We start from the raw sequence: 23,029 nt of genomic DNA, 5'->3' as shown, positions 1-23,029 counted from the left end.
GAAAAGCTGACCGTTCCTCCATTCGAGCCAGCTTCTTCAAAAGAACTACAATACTTGACATGGAAAACAGCCTTCCTTCTGGCTATCACCTCAGCACACAGGGTTTCGGAGCTACAGGCCCTCATGGCTGTGCAACCTTTCATCATTTTCCATCAGGACAGAGTTTCCTTGCGAACCAACCCTACCTTTATGCCAAAGGTAGTATCCAGTGTAGCTTTGAATCGGACTATCCACTTACCTACCTTTTATCCTAATCCACAAAACAAAGGGGAAAGACTACTACATTCTTTGGACATTCACAGACAACTTCGTTATTATTTGGACAGGACAAAGCCATTCAGGAAATCCGAGCAAATCTTTGTGTCCTATGCTACAGGTGCTCAAGGAAAGGCTATCTCCAAACAGACAATATCAAAATGGATAGCCCACTGCATACGCTTTTGTTACTCATTTCATGGAAAAACTGTGCGTACAAGCATCAGATCCCACTCCACCAGGGCCACAGCTACCTCTGCAGCTTTCCTCAGGGGGGTTCCTACCAAGGACATTTTGGAAGCAACCACTTGGAGTTCAGTGCACACTTTCTCCAAGCACTATCACCTTCCACTATACTCTAAATCTAGAGCGGGATTTGCCACAGCAGTCTTGCAGGGAATCCTTGCTCCTCATAGTTCCACTTTGTGCCTGCCACCCCTACTTAGCTTTGGGATTCTTCCCACCTGTAATGACTGCAGCTGTATGCACGATGAACATAGTACAGTTTTGTACCTACCATAAATGTAGATGTTTGAGTGCTCATACAGCTGCAGTCCAGGTTACCCCCCCTCCGTCCCCTCTTAGGACAGGCCTTATGACAAACACCTTCTCGTACAACCTATTTGGGGTATTCTTTTATGGTGTATTTGCTTGCAACTAATGTTTTCTGATTATTCTATATTGCATGATTACATAAATTTATGTTATGCCTTCCTTCTGGGGGCACCTGACATCTGGGGCAAGAAAAACTGAAGAAGATGGCATCGGCTGCCTCTTTTATACCCCTGGCGCACTGACTTTAGGGAAGAAGCGACGACAACCGACACCGGACCTAGACTTTGGAATTCGGCCGACCGAGGACCCGCCTGATGGCAGGATAACCCATCTGTAATGACTGCAGCTGTATGAGCACTACATTTATGGTAGGTACAAAACTGTACTTTTTGGCTGTCTCAGTGTATCAGAGTACTTCAGATGCCCTCCATTTACTAAGCCAAGGCAGTGCTGATGAAATGTGGTCTGTCTGTGATTCTCTGTCTACCCCAAATCCTCATTTAGTTAACACCCAGTGGCAACTTAGATAGCAAATGGAAGAATGTTTCCATTACATGTCAGCCCAACCAGCAGCAATGTAAATATTCCACATTTTGTAAATAACAATCAAGTTTGTTTTCTGTGCTAATGTCTGTATTAAAGAAGCTTCGATCACTTGTTTCTGTAATAACTTTGAATCAAGTCTCCTTACTGTATTATAATCACTGTACCACTTTTCATTTTCTGCTCTGCTTTGTACAGTGCCTGACAATTAATATTTCTTATGTGTACATCCAAAATAGTTGTCTCTGAACAGGAACAGGGACATGACATCTTTTTTGCAGCTTTTTTTCCTAGGGTCCCACTCTGCAAATAGAGTTTAGCATAAAAGTAGTTAGATAAACAGCGATAAATAATTGAGCTGAATCTATCTAATTTTGTGAAGAAATTGAGTTATGATGCAAGTTTCAGATAGGTATGGAATAATCCTTTGAATGATCAGTATTGAGTAATTACTTTTTTCTGTGTATCCGTTGTCAAGCTACATACTGAACTGGAAGATTTTTTTAAACAAAAGTTTTAGTGGTGGTGATATGATATATGCTACTTTTTCGTTAAACCCCTACCACGCGTCTTGGGACCTGGACTGGCATGTCTCGCTCTGTTCCTTTCCTCAGGGCTTCGTATCAGCACCACGCTCGGTCTGTCATGGACCTTTAACTAAACTAGTTGAGTTAGGGTGCCCACTGCCCAGCAAAATATATTCTGTTTTGGTGCCCCTCCCCACGGTCACAAAAAGGAATATTTTAGCCTGAGCTATAACTCTGTTAATGGTCCTGCTAATTCTTAGCATGCTCTGTCACATTTCTAGATTCATGTTTCAAATCTACCCTGATTTTTGCAGCGTTTTTCTCGCCCCCCTCCCCATATTTCTCTGTCAAGAATTCTTGCGCCAAGCGGTTGATGCATGTTAACTTGTTATAACCTGGACTATGGCAGCTTATAGCACAGATAATGACTGATATTTTATAGTTTGTAAAACTACTTAGGATGGCAAGATTTCACATATGCAGCTGCGAAATAAGCCGCAGCTGCTAAAGTCAATTCCGCTACTTCACTCGGGCCTAGTTTGTCAGAGATGCAAACTGTGGCCCCCCACACCTGTTAAGTCACCCATCCACCCACCCCTAAACTGTTTAATATTGCTGTAATGTTTCTTAATTTTCTTTCAGAAGCCTTTCCCATTGCTGGGATAAGTTAAACCAACTTTCTAATAGTTGAAATGAAACTAGAGTAGGAATTTCACGTCTGCTTAAAATAGTTTGCCACTATAAATCAAGGCACTTAAATAGTACCGTAAGGTAGTCTAGGTACTGAGAATGATTGTCCACAGTTGTGAGATGGAGCGAAGCTGTTCCCTTCTAGTGTTAAATGAATGGTCTTTAAATTGCAGATGTTCTTCATGTTTCACTGTTGCAGTCATTACATCTGGGTTATCTGCTTGATAATGGAGAAGATTAAAATGGGAATCTTTGAAATAATGGATATTAAGTATATATTACTAAGAAATTAGTAGCATACAGAGACAATTGTGTATTTTATAACAAAAACGAACCCTACTGCAGCAACCAAACGAAACTGTAAAATTGTAAAATTCCCCAAAGCAGGTAGAAGATAGCTCGATATGCAGCTAAATCCAAAAACTTGATGAACCAGCGCGTAATCGTACCAAAAAACTTTATTACAGAGAAAGAAAGTTGGCGCGTTCACGGTAATACCATACCGCGTCTTCAGAAAATTAAAAAATTTATAGGCAATGGTGCAGCATTTAGAGTTCCTACCTTATGTTGCTTGGTTCACTAGTTCATAGCTGAGGTGTCCATTTTTGCAGGGTTTACTTGCAATGTCTCGGTCTATGTGCACATCCACACGGGATTCCTGTTTTCCTGTCAGATCCCAAATATATGCCAGTAGAATTGTTATTGTCCACATTACTTATAAATATGTGTGTGATGTGTATTTGAAAGTGTATTTCAGCACTCATCCTAAAATGAACTGGCATCCTATCTGAAATAAGGGTCTTTGCCTTAACCAAGTTGTTTGCAGGGACAGGCTGCAGCTGTCCAATGACCCTCAGTGGGATAAAGTGAGTATTCTTAATACTTTTCAAGTGAAATATGTTGAGACACAGAAGAATAAGAGAAGAAAATGTGGCTCTGTACCCCACTGGAATATACCATCAACGTAGAGGGCAGTTGCATACCCTCGGCAGTCTGTTCAGTATCAATAAAGAGGAAGTGCTTCATGTGAAAAACTAGACCTTTTTTCTTTAATGTTCAAACGAGTCATGACTTACAAGTGATGTATTGGCAGTTTGAAAGTTCTTAAATATTTGTACTTTGCCTGAATGCTGCAAAAGCAGCGTTGTTAATGCATTTGAGTTACACAAGGTTTGCAGATGGACTTATTGCAGCACATAGATGCATTTTTATAGAGTGATGGGTAGGTGTGGTGTTAAGGAGAGAAATGCAGAAGGTCAGATGATCGTGGATTTTGTGAAAAGAATGGACATGGCTGTGGTGAATACATATTTTAAGAAGAGGGAGGAGCATAGGGTGACATACAAGAGTGGAGGAAGATGCACACAGGTGGATTATATACTATGCATGAGGGCTAGTCTGAAGGAGATTGGAGACTGTAAAGTGGTGACAGGGGAACACGTAGTTAGGTAGCATAGGATGGTGGCCTGTAGGATGACATTGGTGATCAAAGGACATGAGGCATATGGTGAAGAGAGAGGTGGCGAGGCTAAGGATAAGGCGTATGGAGAGTTGTATAAAAGGTTGGACACTAAGGAGGGAGAAAAGGACCTGTACAGATTGCTAGACAGAGGGACCAAGCTGGGAAAGATGTGCTGCAGGTAAGGGGGATAAAGGATAATGAGGGAAATGTATTCATAAGCGAGTAGAGAGTGCTGAGCAGATGGAGAGAGTACTTTGAGGGGCTGATGAATGAAGAGAATGAGAGAGAGAGAGAAGATTGGATGATGTGAGGATAGTGAATCAGGAAGTGCAACGGATTAGCAAGGAGGAAGAAAGGACAGCTATGAAGAGGATGAAAAATGGAAAGGCTGTTAGTGCAGATGACATACCTGTGGTAGCATGTAGGTGTTTAGGCGAGATGGCAGTGGAGTTTTTAATCAGATTGTTTAATGAAATCTTGGAAAATGATAGGATGCTTGAGGAGTGGAGAAGAAGTGTTTTGGTACTGATTTTTACGAATAAGGGTGATGTGCAGAGCTGTAGTAACTACAGAGGGATAGAATTGATCAGTCACACCATAAAGTCTTGGGAAAGATTAGTGGAAGCTAGGTTAAGAATGAAGGTGATGATTAATGAACGGCAGTATGGTTTCATGCCGGGAAAGAGCACTACAGATGCAGTGTTTGTTCTGAGGGTGTTGTTGGATAAGTATAGAAAAGGTCAGAAGGAGTTGCATTATGTCTTTGTAGACTTTAAGAAAGCATATGACAGGGTGCCTGGAGAGGAGTTATGGTATTGTATGAAGAAGTAGGGAGTGGCAGAGAAGTATGTAAGAGTGGTACAGGATTTGTCCAAGGGTAGTGTGACAGTGGTGAGCTCTGCAGTAGGAGTGATGGATGCGTTTAAGGTGGAGGTGGGAATACATCAAGGATCAGCTCTGAGCCCTTTCTTATTTGTGATTGTGATGGACAGGTTGACAGACAGGATCAGACAGGAGTTCTTGTGGACTATGATGTTTGCAGATGACAGTGTGATCTGTAGTGAGAATAGGGAACAGCTAGAAGAGACACTGGAGAGGTGGAGATGTGCTCTGGAGAGGAGAGGAATGAAGGTGAGCAAGGCTAAGACTGAATATGTGTTGGTGAATGAGAGGGAGATTAGTGGAATGGTGAAGATGCAGGGAGTAGAGTTGGCAAAGATGGATGAGTTTACATACTTGGGATCAACAGTTTAGAGTAATGGTGAGTGTGGAACAGAGATGAAGAAGAGAGTACATGAAAGGTGGAGTGCATGGAGATGAGTGGCAGGAGTGATTTGTGACAGACTGGTACCAGTAAGAGTGAAAGGGAAGGTCTACAAGAGGGTAGTGAGACCAGCTATGTTATATGGGTTGGAGACGGTGGCATTGACGAAAAGACAGAAGTCAGAGCTGGAGGTGGCAGAGTAAAAGATGTTAAGATTTGCATTGGGTGTGACGAGGATGGACAGGATTATGAATCTGTATATTAGAGGGTCAGCTCAGATTGAACAGTTTGGAGATGAAGCAGAAGGTTGAGATTGCTTTGGTTTGAACATGTACTGAGGAGAGATGCTGGGTATGTTGGGAGAAGGATGTTAAGGATGGAGCTGCCAGGTAAGAGGAAAAGGGGAAGGCGTAAGATAAGGTTTATGGATGTGGTGAGAGAGGACATGCAGAACAAGCATGCAACAGAGAACAAGATGCAGAGGACAGGAAGAAATGGAAATGGATGACCCGCTGTGACGACCCCTAATGGGAACAGCCAAAATAAGTAGTAAGATGCATTTTTATAGACAACAGCAATTAATGTAATTCACATTACATTTGCTTGAAAGTAGAAGGAGGTAGTTAGCTTTCTGGTCTGCTCTCCGAGTGCATTTAAAATTATATCTCCTCGCTATTCCTCTTTTTTCCTCATCCGTTTTGCACTTGTATGCTTTCCTGTATTCCGCCACAGACTTTTTCCAACATTCCCCTCAGTACTCAGTCCATTCCATCAGTTTATTGCCGTCTGTATGGAGAAGTTTTGTGATTTCAGAAAGTAGTTGGCCTTTCCTGTTTGCTGCATTTTTACAGGGTGTGGCCTGACCAGGGATTGACAGAAGATCAGTATTGCCTTTCTGTCTCTGGAATCTTTCCCCTTGCAGAAGTACCTCAGTATCATGTTTTATGCTGCCACTGCCCCCTCACTCTCTCCTGATGGTCTCTTCTATTTGTGATTTTTTTGGAAGTAGAGTATCTGCTGTATTCTGTAAAGCCGTGTGTGTGTTATGATTTGTACACACATGATTTATGTAGGTTAGGCAAATGCACTACAGATATCTGTAGATAAACGTGTCTAGTTTGTAGTGATGCTTTGCTTGATGGTCACCTGTTCCACAGTATTTTTGCCATAACATATGTCACACTTACCTATAATGCTTGAAGACCAGAAGGCTCCAAGTTCTTTTCTTACTCTAGGCGATTGGATTTGTGACAGTGCAGTGCAGCATTGGGGGGCGGGGTGCTGCACTCCTGAGTGCTTGCTATCCTGAGTGCGTGCTATCCTTTGGATGAGACTTTGAACCGAGGCCCCATCTGCCTGAGTTAATGGCAGCTCAGGTGGATGCAAAAGATCCCATAGCACCCCTCGAAAAAAGTAGGAGGCTTTTTTTTTGAATAAATAGTGCTATTTAAAAATGCATTTCTTTTCTTTCAGCATCCTCAGGCTGCAACTGAATTTTTTTTTTCTTGCCAAGTTTCAGTGGAATTGCATGGATGCCAAATTTTGGATGACTAAATTTTGTTTTGCTCATTTATAGTGCTAGTATTTTGTCTGAAAAGCTCTGCAACTGGTTTTCAGTATTTTGAGCTTTCCTTTGCTGCCACATCCCCTCTTTTTGATTTCTTACTTTAATTTGCAACCTGAAAACATTTTATGTACATGAATTGTTGAGTAACAACTTCACCTACCTACCACCCTCATCAGAGAAGGTAGTTCATCATTTAGGATCTTTTAAACCTTTCTCTACCAGCGTGCAGTAGTCCTTTTGTAAGCATTACATTTCAGTTTGAAGGAAGGATTTATGCAGACTTTTTATGTAAAGCGTAGATTTTAATTGTTGATTGCAGTTATGCTACTGAACTTCCAGTGCTCTTAAGTTCTAAGATTGCAGGAATGCTCATAGTATCTGCTTAGCACTGAAAATCTTCAGTAAATTGAATTCTCAAAAAAAAAAAAAAAAAAGAGACTTAGCACTGTACTAACATTTATTGTTCTAGTATCAATGCAGATACTGGTACTGTGGTGGTTCGGTGTGGTTAAAGTGTCTGCTGCTAATCTCCAAGTCTTAGGTTCAGTTCTGACTTGGGGCTTGCATGGTCTACTTGTGACTGCTTGTTTTCTTCAAGAATTTCGGTTGTTTTGTCAACCCCCAAAGCATGCTAATTCGTTAACTACTCCAAACCTTTTGTACGTATTGCATTTATGTTTTCTTTTGTATCTTGCATCATGGTTGAAAAGTCTGTTTACATGGTATATCTATACATTATTAACTCTGCAAAGTTCATTTGATGAATGCAGATAGAAAATCATGTTTCCTTTGAAGTTTGCTGAGGCACAGCTCATTAAATTATGTCTTGTTTGTTTTGATTTGTAGGATGAGCTCCATTCTCGTCTACGTTTCAATCGAAGAGGACTAGTTGCCATGGCAAATGCTGGACCCCATGATAATGGCAGTCAATTTTTTTTTACATTGGGACGTGCCGATGAACTTAATAATAAGCACACAATCTTTGGAAAGGTTTGTTACTGTTTTGTGTAGAAAGCTGCACATTGGTGTGCTTTGTAGAAGTTTGTTATTGCTCTATATTTTGTTAACAATGTAGAAACCTTTTTTTTTTTTTTTTTTTTACAAAAATACTTTTATATTATGCATAATTTGCATTTTTATTAGGTAATAGTAGCTCTAGTTTGTTGAGCTAGGGTTGTGATAGCTTAATGAAGTGCTAATAATGTTTTATGTATAATGAACATTAATTTAAGGTGATGCAGAACATAGGTTTCTGTTCATAGACTTCCAGAAGTGTGGTTTTATGAAAAGTGGTTCTGGGACATTTCAGAATCTGTTGGCGTTCATAATTTCATCGTTTTTATTTTTTTCCTTCGCTTATTACATATTGCTGCGTAATTTAATGGGAAACGATGAGTACTTTTCCTCTGGAAGTTTGTTGGTACAACAAATGCTGCTATTGTTTGTTCTGTTTTACATAGTCACAGATCTGTATGTATGTTTGATACTTGGAGAAATGGAAGTTTCCTTTTTGTAAATGTACTTTGTGTAAGTTTTGTAAAGAGTGCTTAGCCCACATTACTCTGTTTTTCATGCCATCATTGTTTCTGTAGTCTACTAAACACTTGTTTGTATGCCCAGTATCCTTTCTGTGAGATGTCTTCTACTTGTTAATTTACTGTTGAAGTGCTTTCTTTCTGAAAGAAATGCTTTGGGTGTACTGCCACTCCTTCAAGCACTTCCATACATCTCTTGTTTACCTTTAGGTTCCTGTAATGCCTTTTTGTTCTGCAGTGATTTTTGTTGCCATGAATTCTTCCAGGTGTTGCTGTAACTGTCCTTTCTCTCTCCATTATTTTTCTGCATTGCATCAGCAGACATAATTTTGGTGATCAGTCTTGCACTATTTCATAGACTTTTTTAGTAACTTTGATAGACTTGCAACTGTGAGCTCTGGGATAAATAGGCTGAATGAGTGAAAATGTAAACTTGTATATATTAATCCCAATTGCTCTTCATTGGTGTATTTCCTTTTCTCCAAATCATGGTGATCCCAGAGTTAGTATATCTAAGTTTGGGGGGGGGACTTGCCCCCTCACACACTGGGGATGTGCTGGGGTGGTTTGCTCCCTCAGCAAAGAACAACTTTAAATGGAGGACAGCAGGTTTCAGCATTAGCTGTTCTCCTACATTTCCATACTTTTTTCGTAATTCCATGAGTCCCAGTTTTGAGCCTCCAAATTATAGTAAGGAGTGCCCCTTTTATTTGCTTGTGATCTTCAGATATTCTGGTTTCATTATGATGATTTCCCTTAGATTCATAAGGTCCAAGTCTGTTGCACAATTTTTTTAATGTTGCAGCCCAGCTGTTATTAATTTGTCTGCTTGTCAAGTGTTTTGAAGCATTTCGTCACCCATTGCATGGTCACTGACCTCTTTACATTTTCAAAATTACCATAGTAGGCAGACCATTTACTCCTCCTGTTCTATAATTGCACTAAGACACTTGAAGTCATGCTGTGACATGCCCTTCTCTACTTTTTCTTCCTCACTGCACTTTGTCTGCTTTTCAGATTTATGTTGCCTCTCTCGTATTGTTGTTTTCTGCTAAATATTCATTGGTTCCCATTAAATTTGTTGCTTGACTAATAGCATAAGTGGAGTAGTGTACACAAATTCACTGAAATCTAGGCTAGCCAGAAGGCACCCCTCCTTCCCTCAGATCTCTCTGTTAAGCAGAATAAATAATCTATAACTTGCATTCGTACCAGTCTGAGGATGGATTTATTGAAACAGCTTTTGCAATAAATAAGCTGCATTATGCAACACCAAATTCCCTGACCAACAATAGATTGTGAACCAAAGCATATAGAACAAAATGACTGAGTCTCTGATTATAATTGACACCCCCCCCCAGTATCTAAAATATTCTATTGGGAAAGAATCATCTGGCAGTTAGTGCAGAGGCTGTAGTCAGGGGTAGAGTTTGATGCCTGTCTTAATTTGCTTACCACTTGACTGTTGGCAAGTCAGTGATCCTGGAAAGAGGCACTTGTGTCCAGTGGTCTTAGCAGGTAAATAAAATGAATAAAAAGAAAAAATGGACTGTTGTGTCCACTGGGATAACCAGGTTAATAAAATAAATAAATAGCACTGTTTTCACTGGTAAAATTTCCCTTGTCATACATATACCTCTAATGCCCTCTTGTGTAACATTATAAACCCTCCACCATTTCTCCAAGTGTTTTCGAAAAAGTTGTCATCCTGTCTCAGTGTACTCAGAATCTATTGGTTTGGCCACTCAAATAATTTAATAATTCTCAAAACTAGAAATAGTTTCATAACCCTAATATTTTGCATGTTTGCAAAACAGTAATAAAAATATGAACTTTGGAGAAATATTCATATTTGAAACATTATAACATATGTGCATACATACTGAACTTAGTCTAACCATTTAAACACAATTTCAGATAAATGTTTTGTCAAAATCTGTTTGCTATATAATCTGTGATTTTACACATTAATCATTTTTCTAAACGTCATCATTATACTATTTATTCAGACTATTAATTAAAATATTGGTTGGAAAAAGCACAGTTGAAAGCATGGTATTATATGCAAAGGCAAGAGAGCGAAGTGTTAGACTGTATGTTAAAGTGAATATAGCAGGGCACTCAGTCTAAATTTCTGTTCAGTGCTATACGTGCATAAATAAATAAAAAGGTTTCTTTGCCTTTTGTAAAGTGTTTAGCAAATCACTGTACGTGACTACTTGTGTTGGTGGTAGTTCAAGTGGTGGTAAAAGATTCCTTGGTACGTAATGAAAAAAGTAGAGGTTCTTTATTTAAAGTGCATACTTTACATTATATGTACATTATTTACAATTATTTCCAAGTGTTTTAATTATTTTCCTCTATATTTTTTTACTCTTTTAATCCCCCACTGCTTTTTCTATAACCAAAATCGTATCTTTTTCAAGATTTCTGATAATATCCATTTTCCATTAAATCTTATTTCATTCATTCTTTCATTCCTGGTAATATGTATTGTACCAAACAACTTTTCATCCCATTTAATATTTCTTCTTGTTTTCCATTTTATAATATCCATATTCTATCATATCCATATTTAGACGTTTTATTCACACACACACACACACACACACACACACACATATATATATATATATATATATATATATATATATATATATATATATATATATATATATTTTCATATATTTTCTGTAATTGATTCATTCTTTTACATTTTAAAAACACATGTTCTGTAGTTTACATTTCTTCACAGTATCTACATACTCTTTCCTCTCTTTTTATGTGGCATATTTGCCTTTACCGGAAACTAATTTATGGATAATCCCCATAAAAAATATGTGCATTCAAAATATTTTTCACACCTAACTATTCTCACTTTTATAGCTTTTATTTTCCTTTGTTCCAAATGCTTCCATGGAAAAATATAACAACACTTATTCATTATATTTTCCTGCCATTTCTTTCTATCGTTTTATGTATTATTTATATCAATCTTTCATAACAATATCTTTTCCTGGTATATTCTCATTTCCGTGTTTATCGTTCCTTTATTCCTTTTAAATTGTTTTAATTTTTCCTAAATATTTTTATATTTTCTTTCATTATATTTACTACCAATGTATCCTGTTTATCTTTAAGTTCAATATTTTGTACAAATTCAATTGTCATTTGCACAATTGATTTATTAAACCAGTCCTTCTCCTGTTTTAGATATATAGAGAATTCCTCATTTGTTTGAATTTAATCTCAATCCCCGTATAAATGCAAACAATATAGATAGAAATTCTTTCTCAAATTCAGTTGGTATCAAAAACAGACTTGCTAGATAAGCTATTTTACTTAATATAACTGTGTTAAGTAAATATACTTTCTTTCTATACGTAAGTTTGAATGTTTGCCTAAACATACAAATGTTCCTTATTTTGCTTATGTTCTTCCACTGTAATAATCTCTGTTGTTCATTACCAAACTTTATTCCCAAAATTTCTGTCTCTTCTTTATTAAACTGAATACCTTTTATTATACCTGAAAGACCTAGGCCTTTACTCTTTTCCTGATTCATATTCAAACCTAGCACACTTAATTCCTTACCAAGTGTCTTAATAGCTATTTTCATCCACTCTTCATTGTTTACAACTAATACTAAATCATCTGCAAAGGAAAACATTACTGGATTGTTAATTCCTTCTCCTATGCAATATTTAGCTTCTTTTAATGTTAAACTTATTCCATTCACAATAGCATTCATTGTTAATGCAGTCAGTATGCTGCTTGCTCAACTTCCTTATTTTATACCACTTTTTGGTTCCATTTTCTTACTTAACCACCCATTAACCAATAATTTTACTTTATTTTTATTATACACTGAAAACATTATTTTTTTACGTGTATCATATTGTAAAGTCTGCCATAATATTCCATGTTCTATCATATCAAACTTTGTACTTATGTCCCATATGTACATTTTCACTTCTGCTTATCTTATTGTCACATCCTATGCTATTTCTCTTATAATCATTAAAAGTTCTTGACCTCCTTTTCCTTTTATTCCAGAAATTGCTTCATTCAATAACTTATTCACTTTCTTTTCTATTTTGTTATGTAATATCTTCATAAATGTTTTGTAGTCAATATTGTTTAATTCCATCAGTCTCCAATTCTTTGTCTGTTTTGTCGCCTTTCTTCCGTATGAACTTTACTGCTCCCATACATATGCTTTCATCTTGTATTCCTTTCTCTAACCACTCTGTAAAAACCTCCAAGAGGTATTCTTTTTGCCATTATTGTGCATCTCTGTAAATGAAATATTCAATTCCATCCAAACCCGTAGCAGTTTCTAGATTCAATGCATTTCCTCATTGTCCTCTTTAGTTAGTTTATTCAAGTTCCATTTATGTCTCCCTCTAGTTTCATACTTAGCAAATGTTTTCCTAATATGGTTTCTTATCACATACATTATTTCTTTCTGTGTATTAACTATATCTCCTTTCTCATCTATTGCTCTCTTATTAGTCTATTATACTCCTTTACCACCTTACATAGGTAAGGTGCTACTTCCTCTTTGTTCCCTTGTAACAAGTATCTTTGTTTGAATAACATCCTTTTAATTTTTTCCTGATTTATTTCATGCAATATTTTTTTCTTTGTCTAGAAATCTTTCTTTATTGTTTATAATGTCTTTAAATACTTGATTACTGATCTCGCTATATTTGCAACTGTCTTGTATTATTTTTATCATTTACCATTCCAAAAGCACTTTTTATATTTTTCGTTTAAAGTAATCCACCTACTTGTCCAGTCTTTGTAAAAACTTCTCATATTTGTGTGGTCTAACAGTAACTGCCAAATTATTTTCCTTATATAATTATCCAACTCTGCTTTGTTTATTCTTTTGATACCTCTGCCTATTTTTATAGGGGTTGTATTATATGTTCGAAGAGACTATGCTTTGAACACATAATCATCGACCCCTAAAAAGCAAATGGTCTAAAGTGCAAACAGCCACGTCCACAAATTTTGTCCTTGGGAAAAATTCACAGGGCCATACACAAAAAACACAAAATTCAAAATCAAGTGGGCGGCTGTGCCCCCCCCCCCCCAACTAAATATACCAACTCCAAGATTGCTCTATGTTGGGGAAAGGGGCAATTCCCGATAAAGGCCAACTGAATTTTTGCGCCGAGGAAAAAAATTGCAGACATGGCTGTTCGCACTTTAGAGCATTCACTGTTTAGGAGTTGATGATTATATGTCCGAAGAAAAGTCTCTTCGAACATATAATATAGATCCTTTTTATATACAGTAGACTCCCTCTTATCTGGCCTTGCTTTACCCGAACTCCTCTTTAACCAGCCGTCAAATTTCTACCATAGCCCTAGCAACAGATAACAGAGAAGAACAGTACTTCTGTCTCCTCCGGGCTAAATAATGATACATTTGAATTTTAGACTTCATATTCTTTAGAAAATTGCATACTAACACAATTCCTGTTATTCTAGCTGATTTATAACCTATAAATGCTATTTTGTATACTTTTTCTGATTAACCAGGCATTCATTTATCCAGCCTAAGGTCTGGTCCCAGCGAAATTCTACTGTATCTTTCCGTTTCTTGAATCTCTAAACAGATTGTCACATGATTTGAAAAACCCGTCATTTCTATTCCTTTATGTAAAACTGTTAAACTCTCTGATACTATAAAATAATCAGTTTTTGTTCTCAAATTACCTTTTTTATATGTCCAGTGTTTGTTGTCCCATAAATACATCTTCCCACTTTTAATAGTTTCTGAGGTAACTTTTAACATCTGCTACTAGTTTTCGTCTATGACTTAAGTCACAGCTAAAATCTCCCACTAATATTATTTGCATATTTACACTAACATAAATCATTCCTTTTACTTTTGCAGAGCATGTGCATACAATGTTACAATTTTCTATACTTGGTTCTTCCATTTTATATCCACTACTAATGCTCTTCCTAATATTACTAATTTATAGTCCAAAATTTCTATAATTTCTTTATTAGAATTGCTATACCTGAGCAGTTTTCCTGTCCTATATTCCATGCAACTTTACCTTCCGATAGTTTGTTTACTTGTGCTCTCTGTTCTTCCGTTAAAACTCTTGTATCTATTAATATTATAATATCCATATCCGACAATCTACACCATTCTACTACCCCCTGGTCTTCTTTTAACATTCTTTATACTTTTCACATTTATGGATATGATTCTCACTCTATAGAATATATTTTGTTATTCTTTATCCTTTTCCTTTCTTATTTTCTGCAATACCCATCTTTTAAATTTGTTTTCTTTTGCTCTCTTCCCAGCAGAGTTCCTTTTACTTTTAAATCTTACCTGCTTTTCTTCTCCTTCTTGAATTGCTCATTTCTTCTTCTTTTTCTACTTCTTCCCTTGCACTTACTTTTACTTCCCTTGTTATATCTTTCTTATTTTACATGTTTTTGTATCTCTTCTGTATTATCTACCAGAACAGTATATTTTACTTGATCTTCCTTCCTTTCCTGTGTTTATTTTCCTTTTAGATCACGATCTCTCCATGAGTATCCTGTTTTTTCACATTTAATACATTTTTATTCTCACTTTTTTGCTTCATGACCAGTTTTACCACAAATAAAACATTTTCTTTTATCACAGATATTAAATAAATGGTAATTTTTACCACAAAAAACATGTCTTTGGTTGGTCCCAGTATTTAACCAATCCCCTATTCCACTCCAGGTTAATTATACTAGACGCATATATTATTTCCTCATTTTGCATTTGCAATATAGCACTACCTTCCCATCCTCCAATCCACAAACCTCCATTGTCATAAATCTTTGTAATGTCCATTACATCCCTATATACAGTTTTTAAATAGTCTCTTAAAATGTCTTTTTCCACCTCTGTACGAAATTGAATATATAGTCTCCTTTTCATTTCTCTTTTAAACAGCTGCACAACATACAAGTTCATGGACTATCATTTTTTTTTAATTTTCATGTTGTTCTAAAAATGTCTCCATGTATGTGCTTCTTTGGAAAAAAATATCTTTATTAATACAAATAAACACTCTTACCTGTGTGGGCTCAATACCCGGTGGTGAAATCACATTGTTCCATACCTCATATCTATCAAGGTCTTTCTCCATCTTGCTACTTACTTTGACGAGATGCTTTCTTTTCACTTCTAACTTCTTTTCCTCTTTTTTCTGTGTGTCATATCATTTGCACATATGATCTTTTCTGCATTTTCCTTATTTCTTGAACCTCTTCTTATTTACATTATTTTGCCCCACAATGCTCCTTTTTCACTTTCTGGTTCACTGTGTTCAATTAAATCCTTAAGATGTACATCCTGCAAGCCTCTTGACTGGAGGGTTGTAATAATACACAATGCCTGTGAATCTCCTTCATCAGTTTCTGTGGAAACAGCATTTCCGTATCTTATATTGACTCACACTTATCCATGTCTTCCTTCTCCTTCTGCTCCTCATCCTTCTCCGAAAATATACTTTTTTTTAAATGTCACTGCATTCTCCATCATTTCATCTTCCATCCTTCTAACTTTGGTGTCACTGGTTTCTTTCTCCTCCATACTGCTTCCTGCTTCTCCGCTATCTATGCACCCAGACCGTAAAAAGGAAGCTTTGCTGCAAATTGCGTCCCCATATGCTAATGGAGTAGGGGAAATTCCCTGGTGTCCAGGCCAAATTTCCCCTAGTAGTACAAAAACCACCTTGGATCCTGCTTGAAAAGAGGTTACTAGCCAAGTGGGACTAACTCGGTCAGCAAAAGATAAATCATAACATTAAAGTTCCCAGTACAGTTAGTCAACAAAATTTTTGCTGAAGTCACTTTTTCTTCCCAGCATACACTTCCAACTTTAAAACAGAACATATGGCTGACATAGTCAACATCTCTCTGAATCTCACATTATTCATAGGAGCTTCAAGGCAATTTAGTCTTGTAGGCATCAATGCTTTGCCAATACCCACCTTATGCTCTGCACTCTGTCTCAAGAAGGGCTAAGCCAGAAGAAGTTGTGAGAAATAATAAAGAGCTGAAGGAATGTTTCAGGGAGGGGAAGAGGGCCAGGGTCAAGTGGGATAAGCTGATCCTTCCAGTAGAACAAGGTGGTTTAGGATTACCTGATTTAAAGGGTTGTTTTAGAGCTACACAGGTAAGTCTCTACATAACACAAGCAGAAAACTATAATTCAAAGTGGAAGGCGGGAAATGGGATGGCGCAGTGGTGCAGCGGTAGCATTGTCGCCTCACAGCAAGAGGTTCTCCATTTTGATTCTCAGCTGGGGTGCCTTCTGTGAGGAGTCTGTATGTCTGCCCTGCATTCATGTGGGTTTCCTCCGGGTGCTAAAGTTTCCTCCCATGTCACAAAGACGTGCGTCTAGAGCGTTTCTTCCCTGGCCACCGCTGAAAATTTACTTTGTTCGAAGTCTGACTTTCCTAGTAAACAAATGTTAAATAAAAATAAATGAAATTCAAGCAATAAGGAGGGAGTAGGATTCTGGGTGCTGACCCTTAAGGAGAATAACAACAGCCATACAGAGTGTTATATTCATAAATTAGCAGAAAATATTCTAAGAACTAAGTCAACACAGGAATGGATAAGGGAGATTTTGCCACTAAGGATGACTGCAGTTATGGGTACAGAGAATAGGCAAGAGAGTGGCTGAATTTACTGGAGGAAGCTAGCAAAGGAACCAAGGTATTCGGAGCAAATAGCTATGGAGTGAAAGGTAATAGAATTGGAAGAGGCCAAGAAGGCATTTTAACTGTAGGCTAGAGACTGCCTTCCCTGTCAGGGATTGATATTAAAGGAGAGGTGAAGAGAAAGGTATAGGGAATTCTGTGTGAAAGACCTGCTCTGTTTCTGTAAGGCCTTTTTGTAGAATATCCACATCATTTGGAGATTCAATAATGGCTCCCAGTTTGCAGTCATCTGCGAACTTTGTTAGCCACAGTCCCTTAGTGTTGGCCTGTACTTCAGAGAAGTAGATGCCAAACAAGAGTCCCAGGACTGAACACTGAGGTACTCTACTTGTCACTTATCTGGAGCTGGATTTGGACTCGGCTACTTTTACAGTCTGCATTCTGTCAGTAAGCCAGTTGGCAACCCATCGAGTGACGTAGGGATTTATGCCCAGCTTAGTAAGTTTATCTATGATTCCAGAGTGGGGGATGGTGTTGAAGGCCTTGGCGAGGTCCAGATAGGCTGTGTGGACCGCCTTACCCTCGTCCACAGCTCTGGAGACTGATTCGAAGAAGTCAGTCAGAATCCGGAGACAAGATCGGCCCTTCACAAACCCAAACTGGGTGGGGTCCAGTGTTTGAAGGTTGCCAATGTCTTCGTTAATAAGTTCCATGATAATGTGTTCCATGCCCTTGCAGATCAGGCTTGTCAGACTGATGGGACAGTAGTTCCCGGGATCCAAGGCGGATCTTCCCTTGTGGAATGGGATAACTGTAGCTGTGCGCCACTCAGTGGGCACGAAGCATGAGGTGAGGCTATGATTAAACATGACACTTAGGCGAGGTGCCAATTCATTTTGTAGTTCATGTAATAGACAGCCTGGGATGTCATCTGGTCCCATGGATGCTGTATTCTTAGCTTTGGAGAGTGAGGTTTCTACCTGTGTGGCCATGATTACCAGACTTTTGCAATCATTTGGTATTGAGATGGGCCCTTTAGGGGGTGAGAGGGGGGTGAAGTTGGCACTAAATCGATCTACCAGGATATGGGCAATATCCTTGGGATCAGTATATTTAATGCCATTCTGTTGTAGCTCAGAGCAGATCTGAGCATTGCCATTTATATTCTTGACATAACTATAGAATGCCTTGTGGTTGTCTTTGGAATCTTTGGCAATTTTTATATATATATATATATATATATATATATATATATATATATATGTATATGTATATTTGTGTGTGTGTGTGTGTGTGTGTATATATATATATATATATATATATATATATATATATATAAAACTTTTTTCTTTTTTTAGGTAGTGACTATATGGTTATTAATTTAAATGTTTAATTACGTTAATCTAGGTTTATGAGATTTTATCGGCTGTTGAGAATGTGATGTCATTGTTAAATTATTTAAAACTGGTCTGAATTCATCGTGTTTTATTCTGAAGAGGTTCTACAAGTAAATAGAATGAAAGTGCTTAATATACTTTCTTGTGTGGTGATTATTATCTCCAATTTACTCTGGTTTTCGTTTTGCTTTCAGAAAAATCATATCAGTATGCACCATTCTTCCTTCCACAGAATTCTTTTTTCGAGCTGCCAAATCTGTTAAAGTATGTTTTCCTCCTCCTCCTATTAGGTTAACTGCACTAAAATTGTCTGAGGTTTCCCAAAAACTATCTCGGATGCAGTCAGTGAGAATTAATTTGTTTTTACAGTGTCTAACAACTTTTTTGAAAATCCTGTCTGTACCACCCTTTCAGTTTTGCAAACTCCAAACAGTCTAAACGTTTCTTTCTCTCTTATTCTAGCTTGCAAGTTTATCTCAAAATTTACCATTTTGCATCAGCTTCCACATAACATCTGCTGCTCAGTATATATATATATATATATATATATTTATATATTGTTTGGCTGTAAGTTTCAGATGATTTATCTTTAATGTCTGTAGATCTCTGTTGAATGGCAAGTTGCTGTCCTGTTGCTCTCAGATCAGTTCAGAATCTTCATATTCACGTCCATCCAAGTGCCAAGCTGCCAAACTTCTCAACTCCTGTAAAGAAAGTTCGGTAGCGATTTTGTATCTTTAAAGCACCTCTTACAAGCATTTTATGTGGTCAAGCCTGTAATCATGCAGTGCATCACACCATTTGTAACCTCGTCATATTCTTCTGGTTTCCCAGCATTTAACTAGATTTCATCATTTAGCATTTACTGTCTACTTCACGCAACCCTCACCATGATTTTTAGCAAACTACATCTAATCTACATTTCATAGCAGGGCTAGCCACTTGGCAGTGTGAATTTTGGCTCTAAATTATAGTCACTGTTGATGTGACACCCCAGCCCCATGTGCAAAAATGGGAAATGGGGGGGGGGGGGTGATGGATGGATGGATGGATGGATGGCTCTAATGTAAATTAGCACAACACTTTGAATGGCCAGCTTCACAAGCAGAGCAACTACCGAAGATGAAAGACTTGCTGATATACCATGAGATCTCCTGCATGTGCTGAAATAGTTTGCAGTGTTTTGTATATGTGAGTGCAAACTTAGAAGACCCAGGTATACAGGAAACACCATTCTAGTTTTGACATGCATAACACTAATAAGGAGCAGCATTCTGAAACATCTAATGTGGTGGTCAGAGAAAGCCTGAGACTCCAAAATACAACGCAGGTCTTAAGCATTTACAATAAAAACATAAATAGCAAAATTCAGTGGTGTGGTTTAAAATGTGTGGCCAATAGATAATGAAAACTACACAATATAATAATCAAAAATTTTGGAATCAAAGGAAGGAATACATACCTCTGCTAGGCCCACATTAGCGCCTTCCAAAAGGATGAAGCCTCAGTTCTGTAAAACAGAAACTCACTTTTGCATACCAAATCCTGGACAAATAGCTAATTTTTGAGGAAAGGGGCAAGGTAGTAAAAAAACATCCTGCATAAGGCTCTGGAATGGCTAGCATCCCCATACCAGAAGACCTGAATTGTATAATTGGGATATAGCATTTCAGTAGCTCCTTAATGTAAGCAAGACCTAGTCATGTAGAGTACTGAAGACAAACGAAAGGATTTTAGAGTCAGTGAGCCAAGACAGGCAGCTAGTAAAGAACATGCTAAACTTGTTAAATAAGGGCAGTTCTTGAAACACCAAAATGGCAGCATAACTGCTGAGTTAGGTACCTGCTGCAGGTGTGGCAAATCACTGTCTGAAAGCCTTAGGAACACTAGAAATACTAGAAAAGCTCACCCAGACTTAGCCACAATTTGCTGTAAGGGAAAGGTTAGTTTGTTTTTGCTTTCTTGTATTTTGTATTACATTATTGCCTTCTATTTTGTATATTGTGATTGTTTCTTTACACTGTGTTTTACTTGTATTCTGCTTTTAATTGCTTATTTAAACTAGGAAAGAGACAACAGCTGTACCTCTTGCAAGTCTCACAGAAATTAAGTTTTTACCCACCCTCCAACCCTGGCACTGTTGTGGTTTTAAACTCGGCTGTCTTTCTAGTTGCCTGCCCTGTAATGTTAGTTTGACCACATATCTCTTACCCTCCTCCCTTTCATTGGCTATTGTGAGTAAATACAAAATTATAATTTTGTGAAAGTACTTCATTTCAACTATGTAAAATTTGCCATCCTGCTGTATTACATAGAACCAGAATACAAAGTGCCCACCAACTTCCAGTCTATCTTGCTCTTTTAAAATTTGCTAGCTCTCCACTTAGATAGCTAAAGCTTAAGTTACTAGAAGCTCTCTCCACCCTAGAGAATGCTGATGTCTGTGCGGTCACTGAGATGTGGTTTAAAGCCGCAAAGAGCACACTAACAGCGTAAGGTTATAATGCCTTCCACATGTTTAGACCAGCTACTACACAGACAGGGACTAAAGGTGGAAGTGTCTCGATTTACATCAAAAATAAATATACCTCAAGGGTGATGAAATAGGACAATGCACTTGAACTTCTCCATGTTCAAGTCACCATAGACAAAATCCAATACCACTTCCCTGTAAGCTATAGGTGCCCCCTGTGACCCAGGAAACCCATACCATGTATTTCAACTTATTGGAAAAACTCACCGCCCAACACAATACCATATTCATGGGTAACTTTCATTACCCCAGTATTAACTGGGAATCCTGTACAACACCAACTGTACAGCCACAGAGATTTCTGGATTTTGTGAACACACCAACCAGGGGTGCAACCATACTAGATCTGGCCTTCACTAATAAGGGAGTGATGCACACCCTCTTGTGTAATGTCTTCTCTGGTAAGGTCAGACCCCAAAATGGTCTCATTTGAAGTAAAAATAAATCCTGGAACCCCAGTTAACCCTGGAATATTCAGAAACTACTCTAGGGCTAACGTCCTACTATTAAGTGATGACCTGGCAAAATTTCAAGCCTCCATAAAGCCTGAGAACACTGCTTCCTATGCAGAATTTTTCACAGAAACCCTACACAAGCTTGTTAATAGCTGCACAGAGGCAGCTGTACCCACCAGGTAGAAGTACAGAACTAACTCAAAAAAACAAGCCACCTTGGGCCACCCTGGTGGAATCACATCAGTAGGCTGTATAACAGAAGGAAGAAAATCATGGCAAAAATTAGGAAGTGCAGCACCCAGCAGGATTAAAGCATTCTTATCAAATTAAGCAAACAACTCTGTGGACAAATAGTCTACCAAAGCCAAATTTGAGGTAAATTTGGCCTCCCAGGCTAAGGACAGCCACAAGGCATTCTTTAGCTATGTCCGCATCCTGAAACGCAATACGCAGTTGTGTGCAGAGCCCATTGTAAATGGATCCACATGCACTGAGCCAGAAGATACAGCATACCTACTGGCTGGCAAATTCATCTGCAACTTTACTACGTCTCCCCCTCAAGCTTTCCTCAGGAAATATCATCAAATACAACTCCCCCTGCTATCACTAGGGGAACAGGTCCTTAATGCACTCTCTGTGGCCAAGAGCAGTGTATCAGTGGGCCCAGGCAGTAGACCGGGATGCCTTCTGAATAGCATGAAACATGACTTATCAGACCCTCAGGTATTGCTGTTTAACTTAGCCTCCAGTCAGGCTTCATGCCTCATGAATGGAGAACAGCAAGTGTCATCCCTCTGCACAAAGGTGGTCTATCTACAGTCCTTGGAAACTGTAGACCCATAAGTCTCACTAGACTTGTATGCAAACCCATGGAAAGAATTATCATGGAAATGATCAGTAATGACATGGGAAACTTCCAGACACTGGACCCAACCCAGTTTGGTTTCATCAAGGGCAGGTCATGCCTACTCAACCTGGCGGACTTCTTTGAGAAGGTCACCAAAACAGTGAATGAGGGTAAAATGGTTCCCACTGCCTACCTTGACCTGGCCAAGGCATTTGACACAGTGCCCAACTTGGGCATTGCTGACAAACTTAAGAGGCTAGGTACAAATTCTTATGTTACCTGGTGGATGGCAAGCTGGCTCACAGACAGGAACCATGAAGTTAGAATTGGGGAATCCACCTCTACAAAGATGCCAGTCACAAGTGAAGTCCCGCAGGGATTGGTCCTGGGACAGGTCCTTTTTGGCATTTACTTCTTTGAAGTCAAAGGCAATGTCAGTGGCCTTTGGCTGACTAAATTTGCAGATTATAGCAAATTAGGAGCTGTCATTGAATTGCCCATTGGCAAAAATGATCTCCAGGAAGGGCTGACTCAGACAAACTGTTGGTGTCAGAGCCATGGATTAAAACTAAATGCCAAGAAATGCTTAATAGTATCCTTCGGGAAATCATCAACCCCCTGGTAGCTTTTATATTGACAACACACCCCAAAGAATTGACCTAGTAGTCAGGGACTTTGGGACACACACAGACACTAATCTTAGCCTTTGACCATAACTT

General features: G+C 38.3%; 1 protein-coding gene across 1 annotated transcript in view; it reads left to right on the top strand.

Annotated features, from left to right (window-relative positions):
- The window catches only part of CWC27 (CWC27 spliceosome associated cyclophilin), a 1,911,839-nt gene that overhangs the window by 164,151 nt on the left and 1,724,659 nt on the right, over window positions 1-23,029 (top strand). Inside the window, exon 4 of the mRNA XM_044063365.1 lies at window positions 7,710-7,853. Within this exon, the coding sequence (XP_043919300.1) occupies window positions 7,710-7,853 (144 nt within the window). The remainder of the gene's footprint in view (window positions 1-7,709; window positions 7,854-23,029) is intronic.

This window comes from Protopterus annectens, chromosome 2.part1 (assembly GCF_019279795.1).
Source record: "Protopterus annectens isolate FY-2018-M chromosome 2.part1, PAN1.0, whole genome shotgun sequence".
Taxonomy (NCBI): domain Eukaryota; kingdom Metazoa; phylum Chordata; order Ceratodontiformes; family Protopteridae; genus Protopterus; species Protopterus annectens.
Note: the sequence above shows the minus strand (reverse complement) of the source record. Positions and strands in the feature narration are given on the sequence as shown.